Genomic DNA, 14,000 nt, shown 5'->3' with positions numbered 1-14,000 from the left:
TTGGTGAAGGATTTTCTTTTTTTTTTCAATTGAAGTTTACATTTGACACCATTCTGTATTAGCTTCAGATGTACAACAAAGTATCCAGAAAAATCACATATTCTACAAAGTGGTCCCCCCACTGCCCCAACATCCACCTGGTTCTATACCTCTCTCTCTCTCTCTTTCTCTTTCGATATTATTGACTGTATTCCCACGGTGTAATCCACATCTCTGTGGCTATTTTGCAACTGAATCAGTGAAGCATTTGTCCCAGTCATCTATTTTCTATTATAATGCTCTGGTCAGTGATTAGATAAGTGCCTCTGTAGTTATTAGTCCTGAGTCATGGACATGGTTTTGAGTGGTACTGTCCAGTATTCTGCTGTGCAATCTTTGTTGGTGTATGGGTAGACAAGGTCAGAGACAAGAAGCAGGAACCACCACCATTTCACTCATTGTTAATTCCTTTTAATCATGTTCTTTTAATGTGAACTTCCATCTGATTTTAGTGACCTGGACATGATTTCCACAAGGGTGATGGACTTTAAGCTCCGGGAGGCCGCAGAAGGCCTTGGGGAGGACAGCACAGGTAAGGCCCTCGTTCCCTCTGCTCTGGGAATAGCCTCATTGAGTTGTGGGGCAGGGAGAGGGGCTGATGAAACCAGGTCTTAGGGCTTCTCTGCATGAAGAGTGGGACTTCAGTTCACAACATGCTTTGACACACCACGTCCCTTGTACTGTAACTAGAGACTACCTCAGGAGGTGATCCTTCTTTGCTTCTCTGTCAGACATGGAGGATGGCTTAAGGTAATTTTCCTCATTCCTGTCCCAACGTTTGGTTGACTTGAAAATATAAGGAAGAGAGGTGCAATGGAATAATTTATTACCCAAGAACATCTGAAGGTACCAGTAGGAGGTTGGGCAAAGTATTAGATAGCCTGATCATCCAGACAAATGATACTCACAATAGAAAGCCTTTAATTCCTCTTTTATGGCTTTTCTTTTTTGGAGATCTTATAATATCCTCTACTGAGCTGAATTCCAGGCCCATGAATCATCATCTCATAATATGTCCTAAGAGTTACCCAATTATGTGATTACTGTTACTCATATATTGCTATTTATGTCTTCATAGAGTTGTAAAATTGACATTATAAAGCATTGATCTCCCTACAACATAGCTTTTCCATAGATCAGCCATTTAGACTCACCTTATTTTGGTAACAAAGGTCTCCATCTCTTTCTATTTAAAGTCAAAATGCTAGTAATCATTTTTAAATATAGCTCAGGGGCAGTAGCTTCAATAATATTAAATCCTAGCTGCTAACCATTAGCTTCAGATATTCATCTAATTGAAGACTCTATTTCATATATTTTCAATAGATTTTTCTTATCATTCTATATTAGAACTACTTTTCCTCTGTCACAATTGAATACATACTCCTCCCCAAAATAGATATAAGGTAAAGTTTTTAAAATTAATCCTGAGAAAAAATGAGTTGCAAAATTTCTCACATCATGGGACACTAAATTATTACTGATTTTAAACAATAAAATACTGTTTAAAGTAGTTCATTGTCCTGAACAACCTCCATAAACACTGGTTTGTGGTACTTACTGAGGTCACCATGAAGAATCAATTTTTTAAAAGAAAGAAAAGCTATTCCTTTTCTTTTCAAATAATAGTTTACTAAGTTATTCAGATCAACCTCTTCCCATTTAAAATGCAAAATTCTAAACAAGAGCATTCTTTTAAAAATCTTTTCAAAAGTAAGAAGCAATGAGACCAAAATTAGAGAAAACAGTAAGCCAGAAAGATAAGTGAACATGGAAGCCACTTTTGCCTTCAGATCATTCACTAATCTTTGAAATTTTAAATTTCATTTTTATGTCCTCACGAGGTGGGATATGAGGGGGAGGGTCAGATATCAAGGTACAGACCTGTACCAGGTGGGCCCCCTCTAATAGAAGACCCTCCCTAAAATAATCCGGGAGCCAAAGGAGCAATAAAATCTGAGTAATTATGAAGCAGAGGTAAGTCAGCTGTTGTCTGGACATATAGCCTGAGTTTGCACCAGTTGGGTAATTTAGAGAATCTCAAGCCTTGAACTTGGCTAATAGTAATTCTAGACTGTGACCCCAGGTACCTTGCAGAGGGAAACAGTCTTCTCTAAAGGAAGGCACCTTCTACCTAGACTTCAAATTATTACAGAAACTAATGTTTTCAATACTATGATAAACATACAGTGAATGACAACCAGACATATAAGGCAACAAGGCACCATGAATGAGAACCAACTTGTTACAGGTTGAATTGTGTGCCTTCAAAATTTATGTGTTAAAGTCCTAACCCCCAGTACCTCAGAATGTGACCTTATTTGGAATTGGGTCTTTGCAGGTGGGTTAGTTAAGATAAGGTCATATGGGGGTATGGGGCCCCTAAACTAATGTAACTGATGTCCCTATCCAAAGGGAAAACATGGACATAGACTGCACAGGGTGAACACAGTGTGAAGGTGAAGTCAGAGATCCGGGCAGTGGCATCTACAAGCCTGAGAACTCCAAAGATGGCCAGCAAATCACCAAAAGTTCAAGGAGAGAGATGGAATGGATTTCTCTTCCCCTGTCTAAAAATAAATAAATAAAATCTTTTTAAAAATAAAAAAATTAAATTAAAAATAGCTAAAATTAATAAATTAAATTGCTTAAAAATTAACTTGCTAAGTATTCATCTCATGAAGTTTAAAAAAATAGCAAAGTAACCCTGGCTGGGTGGTATGCTTTTTGGCAGCATCATCCCATAAACTAAAAGGTTATGGGTTTGATTCCTAGTCAGGACACACTCTTGGGTTGCGGGTTCAGTCCCCCTTCAGGGTGTGGACAAGCAGGGCATCCAGTCAATGTTTCTCTCTCACATTGATGTTTCTCTCTCTCCCATTCCTTCCCCTCTCTCTAAAATCAATAATTACGTCCTCAAGTGAGGATAAAAAAAAAGATAGCAAAGTAAACCTGAAAAAAGTAGGAAGGAAAGAATAACAATAGGAACAGAAATTACTACAAAAAATAAACATTCAGTGAAGAGTATTAACAAAGCCAAACATTTTTAAGGCAAATAAAGTCAACAACCCTGTGATGAAATCAATCAAGGAAAAGGAGGAGGCACAAATAATATCAGAGCTGAAAAAGAGAACTTTTATAACAGATAGTGTGGATGCTAAAACAATAAGAGGATGTTAATAACTATAGGCCAATAAATTTGAAGATTGGAAAAATAAATTCCTAGAAAAATGTAACACTAAAACAGATTCAAGAAGTAGAAAACCTGAGTAGTACCTGTCACCAGTAAAGAAATTGAATTTAAAAATCTAGCAGGTGAATAAATGTAGCATAACAGGACCCTAGGTAGATGGCTGACTAATCACTGAAAGTCAAAACAAAAAGTGTTCGGCATGAGGCTGGGTCTGGGCGGCCACTCTTACCCATACCCACTAAGCAGCCGAAGCCTCTTTGACTGTAAAGGACAGTGAGGCCTCTTGTTTGCTCAGACTTGCAGGGATGTGTACCCATTTGTCAACTAGGAAAAGGCAAATGCAGTGAACTCTTAAGAGTCTTTCAGATAAATAGAGTCTCTATGAGAACCACCAATTAACAACGCAATCATTTCGTGATTAGAAAGGGAGGAACACTTCATTAGACATTAAGAAGACCTGGCTGTAGAACTCAATTCCCTTTGGGCAGGGATTTGCTCCACCTAAGACACTTTAGGAACTCCTACTAGAGTAATGCTAATTAATTCTCCACATCAGAGCAAGGTTGTGTTCCCTTCCTTAGGAGGCGTTAATATAAACAAAATATAACAATTTCATTTACTTTTTAAGGAATTCCACTTACAGAATTATTTATGTATAAAACTAATAAACTGTTTCAGCAGATTTTCAGGATACATTAGACAGCTTCCTGGTTACCCACGATGTTGCATCCTTCCATTGTTTTTCTTATAAGATATGGAAGGAAAGCAAGGAATTCTGCTTAGCTGCTAATGTGAAATCACAGGATCCCACATATGATGGAACATGTGGGTGAGAATGCAGGAGGCAAGTGTTGTGGATTCTAACAGTCCAGGAGGCATGGCACAGTCAGGCTCAGCACTGCCTTTGGATTCCCACAAGCACATCTTGCCCACAAGGCTGGCCCTTCACTGACTGCTCCTGGTGCTCATGTCCATGCTGAAGGAAGCACCTAAGATTATTTTGAAAAATAATTTGGGTTATGACATGGTCTTTACCTCATCAGGACTTTTTGCTTTTGACTGTGTATTTCAGAGATCAAAACTTGATTTCAAGTGAGAGGAAAATTGCTTATACTTTGATTCTGTGATTGTGCTCCAGAGCTTTCTTGGCTCTTTTATTAAATGTCCAAACTAAATAGAAATAAAGATTTGTTTCCAGGATGCAAAAATGGGGCGCTGTGTGCTTCCTGTACCTCTGTGTGGTAAAAGGACTCTTCAGGAATGAAAGCTCTGGTGCACCGACAGAAAGCTGCTTTCTCTCTTTTTCGTGCATGTCTCACACAGGCTCGGCGAGCACTCACATGCATTTCTTCTGCGCAGGAAAGAAAAAATCCAAATTCAAGACATTTAAGAAGTTCTTCGGGAAGAAGAAAAGAAAGGAATCTCCTTCCTCTACAGGAAGTAGCACCTGGAAACAAAGTCAGGCAAAAAGTGAGGTCATTGCCATTGAGTCAGGGCCAGTGGGCTATGACTCAGAGGATGAGCTTGAGTAAGTTACTTTTCACATCCTTGGGGGTAGGGGTGCTGCCTGAAGACTGTGTTGTTGTCATGTAAGTTGCTGGATTTCTGAGCCTACTTTCTTCCTAGGGAATTCCTTGGCAGTCTCCCACGGAAGTTGTGCTTTCTGTCTTTTCATACATGGAGAAAGTTGGAACAAAATTATTAGGCATCTGCTGTGTGCCAGGCACTGCATCTATTAAAATTCTGTGATAACAGTGGGATGGGAGATAGGATATACCTACCATTTTATAAATGAGCAAACCAAGCATCAGCAAAATTTTGGAGAACTTGCCCAATATCCTACACGTGAAAGTGGCAAGACTGGAATATGAGCCCTGATTTAATTTGACCTAAAATTCTTTTGGGGACCTGGATACTATAACAGGAAATACATCTTTTTAAGCTTGAACTTTGACTAATCTAATAAGAAAGTTTTGAGAAAGACGGTGGCGGGGGCGGCGGAAGAAAGAGACAGAGACAGAGAAACAGACAAGAGAGATGGGAGGGGAAGATTTTCTGTTACTCTATCTTAGAAAAATTATCCAAAAATATTTTTAGGAAGAACAGACTCAATAGGTTATGACAGTTTTGGGAAGTCTTTTTAATTTTCTAACTTGTATTTCACCAAAATATAGTTACGATACTTATGTTCAGTTATTCCAGCAGTTTTATCTGTGAGTAAAAAGGAAAAACCAGATTTGTTGCTATGACAACTTTTTTGTTTTCTTTGAAACAACATTGGCCCTTAATTTGAGGATAAAACTCTTCAAAGGCATAACGACCCTCGGGACTGGGAAACAGACCACAGGAGATGCCCCCCCCCCACCCCCCCCCCCCCCCCCCACCGGCTTTAGCCTCCCAGAGGTGTGTCTGCCTGCCCTGCTCAGCATTCGCCTTGCTGGTTTCTAATGGAGCAGAAATCACACTGACCACTTGATGGCACCAAATGACTGATGAGGAAAGATTCAAATTTTTTCTGTCAGATTTTGTTTGTTTTTTTGTTTTTGTGGGGTGGTGGTGAACTGTGATTCCCACACCGCACTTTGTGGAGCACAGATAGGTTGGACCGAACACTGGAATTTCAGGCGGTATGTTCCAAACTCTTCAGATGGAGACATTATCAAAATATTGATACATTGCTAATTATTAAATGTCTTCACTGGGCCAGACCCAGGAAACTGTAACACTCACTTCAGTCACCCCTCCAGACTAGGACACAGTTCCGATGTCCTGGGAGTGACCCCTCTAACTGGGGAACAACAGGAGCATAGCAAGAGGGGTAAGCAGGGTCAAATGACCTGTCTGCTTGTCCATCTGCTCTATCACAGGAGCCCCTGGGAAGGTGGGGACTGTGTCCTTTTCATCTTTATATTTCCAGCACTTAACAGAGGCCTGGGCCTCTGTTTACTGAAAATAGTTTGCTGGATTGATGCTGGGAAAGGAAGCTTGAGGGTGGAGTAAGGTGGGGCTGTAGAAATGCAAATAATGTTTTTAGAGAACAGTGTGGAGGACTGGCAAGATCTTAAAGGCACTCTTTGGCCAATGCAAGAGACACTGCAGTAACTGCTCATCTATCACCATGGCCAGAAGAATTCTAGCCAAGACACATTAATGCTGGCAAAGCCCATGGGACTTGGTGACTTTGAAAAGTTGATGCCCATTTATTGCATGTGGTTATGCCTCTTAAATCTCTTAATCTGTAACAACTCCCTGCTCCTTTGTTTTATGTCACTGATCTGCTGAAAGAGCAGGGTTGGTTGCTCTGCAGAATATCCCACATTCTGGCTTTGTTTTCTCTTCGCATGACTGAACTTGTTTCCATATTCTCTGAATTTCTTGCAAATCATTAGATGGACCTAAGTATTAAGTTAGAGTGAGGTTCAAGATGATGCTTTTCAGATCACAAGGGACCTACTTTTGGTTGTCCCACTTCTGATGACTCTAAGACTGAGCAGTGGTTTTGGGAATTCTTAGTGTGATCCCTCCACCATTCTTTACCTAGGGCTGTTACTACCCACTGATGGTCATTGCCTAGATCCATCATTTTATTGCAGAATGGTAGTCTTTCTAGTTGTATCATTTATTCTGCATGTGCTGGCTGGAGTTCTATGAAGAAGACCTTTCCTTCATTAACTCCTTGGTGGTTCTGAAATACCGAAAGGGCAGGATAATGCTTATATAATTATCTTTTTATTGATGTACCTTCAGAGTGATGACCTAGTACCCTAGCAACTTCCAATACTGACCAATGAATTTTTTAATATCATTATTAAGGCATGGATTTTTATATATTTGATTTGCTTTAGCCCCTGACAACCTTCATTGATCTTTTATGCTCACACTGTCCCATGTTACGCTATTGGGAGTACTTCAAATTAGCTCCTGGGTTCTTTTAACATGATCCCACCTGTCTCTGAAAGCTTCTTTGCTTTCTTGTACAATGAGAAACCCGATGTTTATGTTGCACATTCCTGTCCTATACCTGTAATCAGCCATTTCGTCACAGGGTCCTAGCTTGTTTTAGTGTGAAATGGTTTTAGGAGACCACGGACTGGCTGCCAGGGTCATGGTTATTAGGTAGTTGGCTGCCATTGCTTCTAGACCTTTCCAGTTCAAATAGCTATGAAACAGGCTTCATTTTTTTAAGAGAAAAATAAACCATTAATTCATGGATATTTCTGGTTTAAATTTAATAAGATAAAAATTTTACTTATTTGATTCTTTATTTGCATTTATTTTTCTCTTATACCAGATATCTTCATTCCTAATCATACCAACAGAATTATTTTCTTTATTATATAATATACTTACAATAATTTCATTGCCCTCCTTTCCCACACAGAGGTTATATACTATAAAGATTGTTCTTCACTATTTTTAAAAACATCAGTTTTTGCTGCTAAGATGACTACCAAGTGTGATTTGATATCTTTATGGTTGTTGTTCTTAGAATTAATCCTGTTACACATGTAGAGTCAAAAGTTACTTGGATGTGGAGTGAAACTCACTTGAGATCACTTTTTTCTGTGTGGTTATGCCAACAACCTGATGTAAAATTTGGCTTGTTTCTGGTGGTTTTCTAGTTTGAGAGATTGTTTTATTTCCTTTTTGTTTGATTTGTCTTTTAACTATGTAAAATGTTACTAAATTAAAATGTTTACACAGTTTCCAAGGCAAAATCGTGACTGGGGTACCATGGCACCCTGTTTCCCATCTTGTTCTGTCTTTCCCCCCAAAGGAAATCATTTTTATTAGTTTGTTACTTATCCTTTTATTTTAAAAAATATAAGCAGATACACACATAGGTTTGCATTTGTTTGTATGCATTCAACCCCCTTCCCCACACCAAGCCAACACACCGTGAATGCTGTCTGCACCCTGCTTTTTATTTTTCACTTAGCACAGTCTGGCACTGCTTGAATGCAGTTTACAGGGTCCTCCTCTCCCACTGGTCAGCTGCAGTCTCCACGATGTCATGTTGCTCTCCCGAGGGACGCTTGGGTTGCTTGTATAAACATTGCTGTCGTTAGTGGCCTTGTGTTTCTGCCAGTGTATCTTTGCAGAGGCCTTTTCATTCTCTCCTAAGCCCCAGATCCGCCCAGAGTGGGGGTGGCTGGGCAGTGTTCATGGTTCCCCACAGGTGTGTTTACACCCCCAAGGGTGTGGCCAGGGGCTGCCGGAAACCAGGTGTGCCTGTGATCCTTGTGACAAAAGCTGCCATTGGTGGGGGCTACCTGGTGCTTTCACTTGGCCCAATTCCCTCCCAGAAATGTAAAGACATGCTCTTCTGGGGGCTATGGGCTCCCCACTTACAAATTCACTATTGCAGGCTAGAAAGTAGTTAGAGAGCATCACTAACCAATACAATTAGATTTGCAATAGAGCAGGGCCACGCCTATGAGTCCCTAATACCTCACAGAGGACAGGATGTGGGGGGCAGGGTGGTGTGTGGGGCCATGGTGTACAAGATGGTCTCTGGAGGCGGGCTTTTCTTCTTTCAGCGTTGGGTCTTAATCACCTCCTTCCACCTATTGTTCAGGCAGCCACTGCTGCTAGGAAAACCCGACAGCTAACTCCCACATCCTCTTAGAACATTTTGTGAATGTCCTGTGGGTTCAGTTCCAAATCGAAGCCTTCAGCTGGAGAAGAGGCTGGGGATGGGACTGGGCTGATGATGACAGAGGTGCTACCATCTACACTCCAGGACTGAGACATACAGGTTAGGTTGCGCAGATCTTGTTAGGTAACTTGTAGATGGCATGGCTTTGCAGATATGCAGTTCTCATTTCACACTTCCCCGTGGATGTGCGCTCTGGGCCTTATGAGGGGGCCTGTCAGGCAGGCCCTCGACCTGCGACCTGCTGGGCAAGCACGGCCTCTGGCCCGCCAAGCTGCTGTGTGTGTACCGACAGGAATGACCTCATCCTCCCAACAGCCCAGCTAGCCAGCCAGCCGAGGCCCCTGTCTCAGACCTCACACCTCACCCGACCTTGGTATTTCTATTAATAAAAAGAATTCACACAAACTTCAGATATGTTAGGAAAATTCCTATCTCTGCAATGCTCCTAGCAGTTGACTGTGGTATTTGACATCGTGGGGATAAACCAAAGTCAGTAACAAATAAAAAATGAGTGCAGCATGGGCTGGCTGTGCCGACCCCCATGTTTGCTCTTCATCCTGGAGACCCCAGGTGAGGAGACAGTGAGCAGAGTTTCACAGTCTCTCCTTCTCCTAGGGAGTCCAGGGGCGCACTGGGCAGCCGCGCCCTCTCACATGACAGTATTTTCATTCCTGAGTCGGGACAGGACCCGCCTCGGCCTGTGCGGGTGTTCTCCCAAGAAAACGTGTGTGACCGGATTAAGGCTCTGCAGGTAATTTTTCTCTTGGCCGTGTCACTGGGTATGTATGTCAAACATGAGTTGAGATGTTTTAAAATTATTCCTGCTTGGTTCATTTGATATATTTAAAAGTATAACTGTGTGCCTGTCACAATTTCCCCAAGACATCCAGGTTAGTCACAACTGAATCTTGGCCCGTTCTAAGTTACAACTCCTCATTTTCCAGGTGACAGCCAGAGAACTGGTGGCAGATGGTCTTTCAGTTCAGTCCTCTGAACCCAGATAAGGGCTCAGACAAGGGCGTTGAAAATATCTCCTAAATGGGTGAATTGGGGCAGGAGGCTTGTTGATAAAAGTCACCGGGGAAAACAAGAGCCATTGTCCTTTATTTCAATCCAGCTAAAAATACAGTGTAACGTGAAAGTGGGGCTGCCACCTCCTCCAGGGAGCCTTCCTGCCAAGCGGGGAGATGATGCCGGCATGAGTTCTGAGGATGATGGGCTGCCCAGGAGCCCCCCAGAGATGTCCCTTCTGCACGACATCGGTCCCAGCACAACCATAAAGGCAAGTCAGCCTGTACCCCACATGTCTGTCCTCCTCCACCACAGAGGGCAGCTGGGTTCCTAGTGGCCACTGCGTGACTCCCACGAGGCGAGGCTGGGTGTGACGCAGCAGGAGGCATTCCAGTCAGGTCACTGGAGCCCACAGTTAGTTAGTATTTCATTCTTTGAGCAGAAATTCAGGTCTTGTTAGGAGATAGGGGTTTGGTGACATTCTTTTTGATGGTTAGATCTGATACAATCGAATCCTTGCCTTGTTTTTCCTGTCTGAGCAGATGACCAGACAGTATCTCCTCTCAAAGAACGAAAGAGCCTTTGTGTCTGTTCTCTGTTGTCATGAGGCGTGGCTGTTGGGTGAAGGGAGTGGTAGACATGTTTGACTTAACACAGGCTCTCATGCCTGAGTAGTGGACAATAAGAACTTGTTAGGTCAGAGCTAAGGATGTGAGGCTTGGTTCTGGTAAACAGGGGAGCAGGCAGGAGAGGTATTTATGGCCTCCGCAGGGCAGGGGAACTCATCCTGGACACCACCCTCCCCATGAGGAGGAACTGAGCTCTTACGAATGAGCAAACAACAAAGTTCATGGTGCCTCCATTTTCAGCCCATACCATCTACTAGTACATAAATGATCATTTTTCTCTTGTAGACACGCCTGCTGAGTGCTAGACAGAGTTAGAGTTATGCATGCTGATGCTTGGGAAGCAAATGAAGTCCAGGATCCCTTTTTTATAGCCACACTCCTGCCCTGGTGGGGAGCCGTTTACAGGGAGGCCTCCGGGGTTTCATTGTGACTCAGCATCTTGCAGATTCTGTGCTGCTCTGAAATATGGTCAGTAGTCACTTCAACCTGGATATCCAGAAGCCCTACTGCAAAGGCAGGGAAAAGAGTATCTCCTCATTTGTGTGTACTTGTGGGTGTCCAGGGGGTCACTGATGACAGGCCCAGGAAGGGCTGTGGTGTGCCTGAGTGTAAACAAGCTCCAAGATAAACAAGCTGCAGGATTCTCCTGAGAATTCTGCTCTAGGGGAGCTTGTCCCTGCTTTCTCCACAAGCAGGGTCTGAGGACAATACACTACCCACAACTGCTCTCCCACCTCGAGGAGAAGAGAAAGAGGACAGGAGGGTGGTGTGCCCCATTGCTTGGCCTTCAAGCCAACACCACACTCCTTAACACCTTAAAATGCCGGAGAAGTTAATAGGCTTATGTTGTAGTTATCATGTGACAGAGACATCTTTGCACCCTCAGGTGTGCACCCTCAGTTGTGGACACTCAGGACCACATGCAACTTGGTGTGTTTTAGGGCCACATTATGGGGAAGATGTCTCTCATGAACCTTTACTGACTGACTTGTCCCCCACCATTCCATCACAATGATGTTCACAGCATCATTGTTCTCTGTGTTTAGAAGGGACAGGAAGTACAGCAAACAGGTTGTTTCTAACTCTGCTCAGGAAGGAGTGAGCCCAGCTCCAAACCCACAAAGGGCCATGATGCGCAAACTCCACAGTTAGCTGAGTGAGAACCACTCATGCTGGGCAGGGCTGACTTCATCCTTCTCAGCACCCCTCCTGTGGTGGTTTTGTTCTTTCACAAAAAACATCCTGGGATTTTATAAATTATTGTATAATATGAACAATCCACTGGCTTCATAGGAAACCAAAATCTGAGCCTTTAAGACTTAAAAAAAAAAAGATAACCTTTATCATCGTGGTTTTGAAGATACAATGATCATATTTTATGCCCTGAAAGTTCTTAGCACAGAGACTGCTGATTGAGAGGGGGAAACAATACACGCTTTGGGGTGTGTTTATATAATACATGTTATTTGCTATAATGGCACCTTACGTCCCAAAGGGTGGGATTGCAGGCTGCTTAATTTTTTTCCTGCTGCAACACCTCACACAGGCTTACATGCTGGATAGAGAAACTTAATGAAGATTATTGTCAAAAAGGTCTTTAGTAACGATATTTCATGTCACTGCCAAGGTGATCTTTCTTGGCAGAATGAGTTTTTCAGGAAATACATGGGATTTAAAAAAAATTTTATTACCATAGGTGGTGGCAACTGATGAAACTTAATTTGGTGATTTTTAAAGTAAAATTAGATCTAACCAGTCATGTTCTAGGTGTCCTGCCATTAAGTACAGAACCTTGGAGAGAGCAGAGCAAACTGGCGAGTCCCTTTGCTCCAGGAGATGAGGGCAGGTCTGTGGAGGGTCTGGTGGCAACAGGGGAGACACACCCACTGCTATGCAGCACCCTGGGCAGGTTCTGTCACCTCTAGGAATCCGTCCTCAGAGGGTTTGGGAGAGGATCAGAAGAGATCAGGTAGGTCAGAGCCTGCCCTCTCCCCACAAGCGAAGGCCGGCCCCAGCACCCCTACTTCAAGTGGGCAGCTGCTCCTGAGCACACTGACCTCAGCCTCCGTCGATGGCTGAGCCCTCTTTTTGAGGACAAACATTGTAAAGCAGTCGTCACCCATAGTCACTCCCCAAAAAGTCTCTGAACCCCATGCCGCTCCCTTGGGGCCCTGTGAGCCGCGACCCCACCATACGGCCACAGTTAGACTTTTAAATCATCCACTTCCAGAATCACCCAGAAGCATGGATTTCAGGGAAGACTGACTGGGAGCCAGCAGTGCTTGTGTGAATGCTCAGATGCTGCCGACACACAGACGACAACCCTAGTCAACCTTTCTGCCCCCCTCCCCCTGGACCCCAGTCCACCTCCTGTAGTCACCTCAGTGATCAGAGATGAAGCTGTGGTTCTCCTGGTCCTGAAGGGGTTGGTCTTTTCAGGCCCTGAGACCTCACCCCACAGTGGAGAGAGTTCAGTTCCCAGCAGGAAGTCCCACCGTGACAGCCAGCACGGGGAGTGTAATGGGACACGAAGCTCCCAGCCAAGGGCCCCCGGCACAGGGGCCACAGTGGGCTGTGCCAGGATCATCTGCCCAGGCAGAGCAAATGCAGGGGACCCTGGGGGAGAGGAGCAAGGAATGCCTGTCCTTTAGGTTTATAGAGGGGTGACCAGAGGCCCTTTGTAACAAAAGTGATCATTCTGCATTTGCAAAGCAGCTCATCTGTTCTCTTGAGTTCCAGGCAGCCAGCAAAACAAACAAACAAACAAACAAAACAAAGTTTTATCAAGTGTTTATAATTACTGTTTCTCTAAACAAAGCCTGTAAACAAAGGGAGAAATGAAGGATTCTATATGGTTTTTAAAAGACCCATTCTACTTGTGACCCTTAAGAAGGACAACCCGGGGAAGCTGCCACCAGTTCCAGCCAAGACAACTTCCTGAGTCCTCAGCTACAGCAGGGGAAGCTAAAGCCACAGGTACCAAGGAAGTTGTGGCCAGGAGGCCTGTGGTTTATTTTTAAAGTAATTTTTCTTCCTTTAGTCCCATAAGAGCCTGAGTAGCTAAAATAAGAGAACTAAAATTGATTATGTCCATTTATTTTAAAAGATTTTATTTATTTACTTTTAGAGAGAGGGTAAGGGAGGGAGGAAGAGAGGGAGAGAAACATCAATGTGAGAGAGAAACATTGGTCTGTTGTTCCTTGCACATGCCCAGACCGGGGACTCCTCCTACAACCCAGGCATGTGCTCTAACCAAGAATCAAACTGGCGAATCAAACTTTCTCTTTGCAAGACAATGCCCAACCAACTGAACCACACCGATCAGGGCTGATTATGTCCACTTATAATGCCTTTCCCTCGTCTTAGTAATTGTCTTTTTCCATCTGACAGAAATATACTTCATACTTGCCTTAGAAGATGTAAGGGACCTTTATGTGAACAGGGGAAAAGCAGTGCCCTTGCAAGGTGG

The 14,000-nt window shown here is 43.3% G+C and overlaps 1 protein-coding gene across 2 annotated transcripts in view; it reads left to right on the top strand.

The window, feature by feature from the left end:
• Positions 1-14,000, top strand: part of CRACDL (CRACD like) — a 116,031-nt gene that overhangs the window by 78,037 nt on the left and 23,994 nt on the right. For both annotated transcript variants that reach the window (XM_037137210.2, XM_037137209.2), the window contains exons 2-5: positions 492-571; positions 4,592-4,760; positions 9,507-9,642; positions 10,009-10,173. In XM_037137210.2, the coding sequence (XP_036993105.2) occupies positions 502-571; positions 4,592-4,760; positions 9,507-9,642; positions 10,009-10,173 (540 nt within the window). In that variant the 5' untranslated portion in view covers positions 492-501. The remainder of the gene's footprint in view (positions 1-491; positions 572-4,591; positions 4,761-9,506; positions 9,643-10,008; positions 10,174-14,000) is intronic.

The sequence above is a fragment of the Artibeus jamaicensis genome, unplaced genomic scaffold (assembly GCF_021234435.1).
Source record: "Artibeus jamaicensis isolate MK-2021 breed Jamaican fruit bat unplaced genomic scaffold, CSHL_Jam_final contig_384, whole genome shotgun sequence".
Classification (NCBI taxonomy): Eukaryota; Metazoa; Chordata; class Mammalia; order Chiroptera; family Phyllostomidae; genus Artibeus; species Artibeus jamaicensis.
The sequence above is the reverse complement of the archived record's forward strand: the minus strand, read 5'-3'. Positions and strand labels throughout refer to the sequence as shown.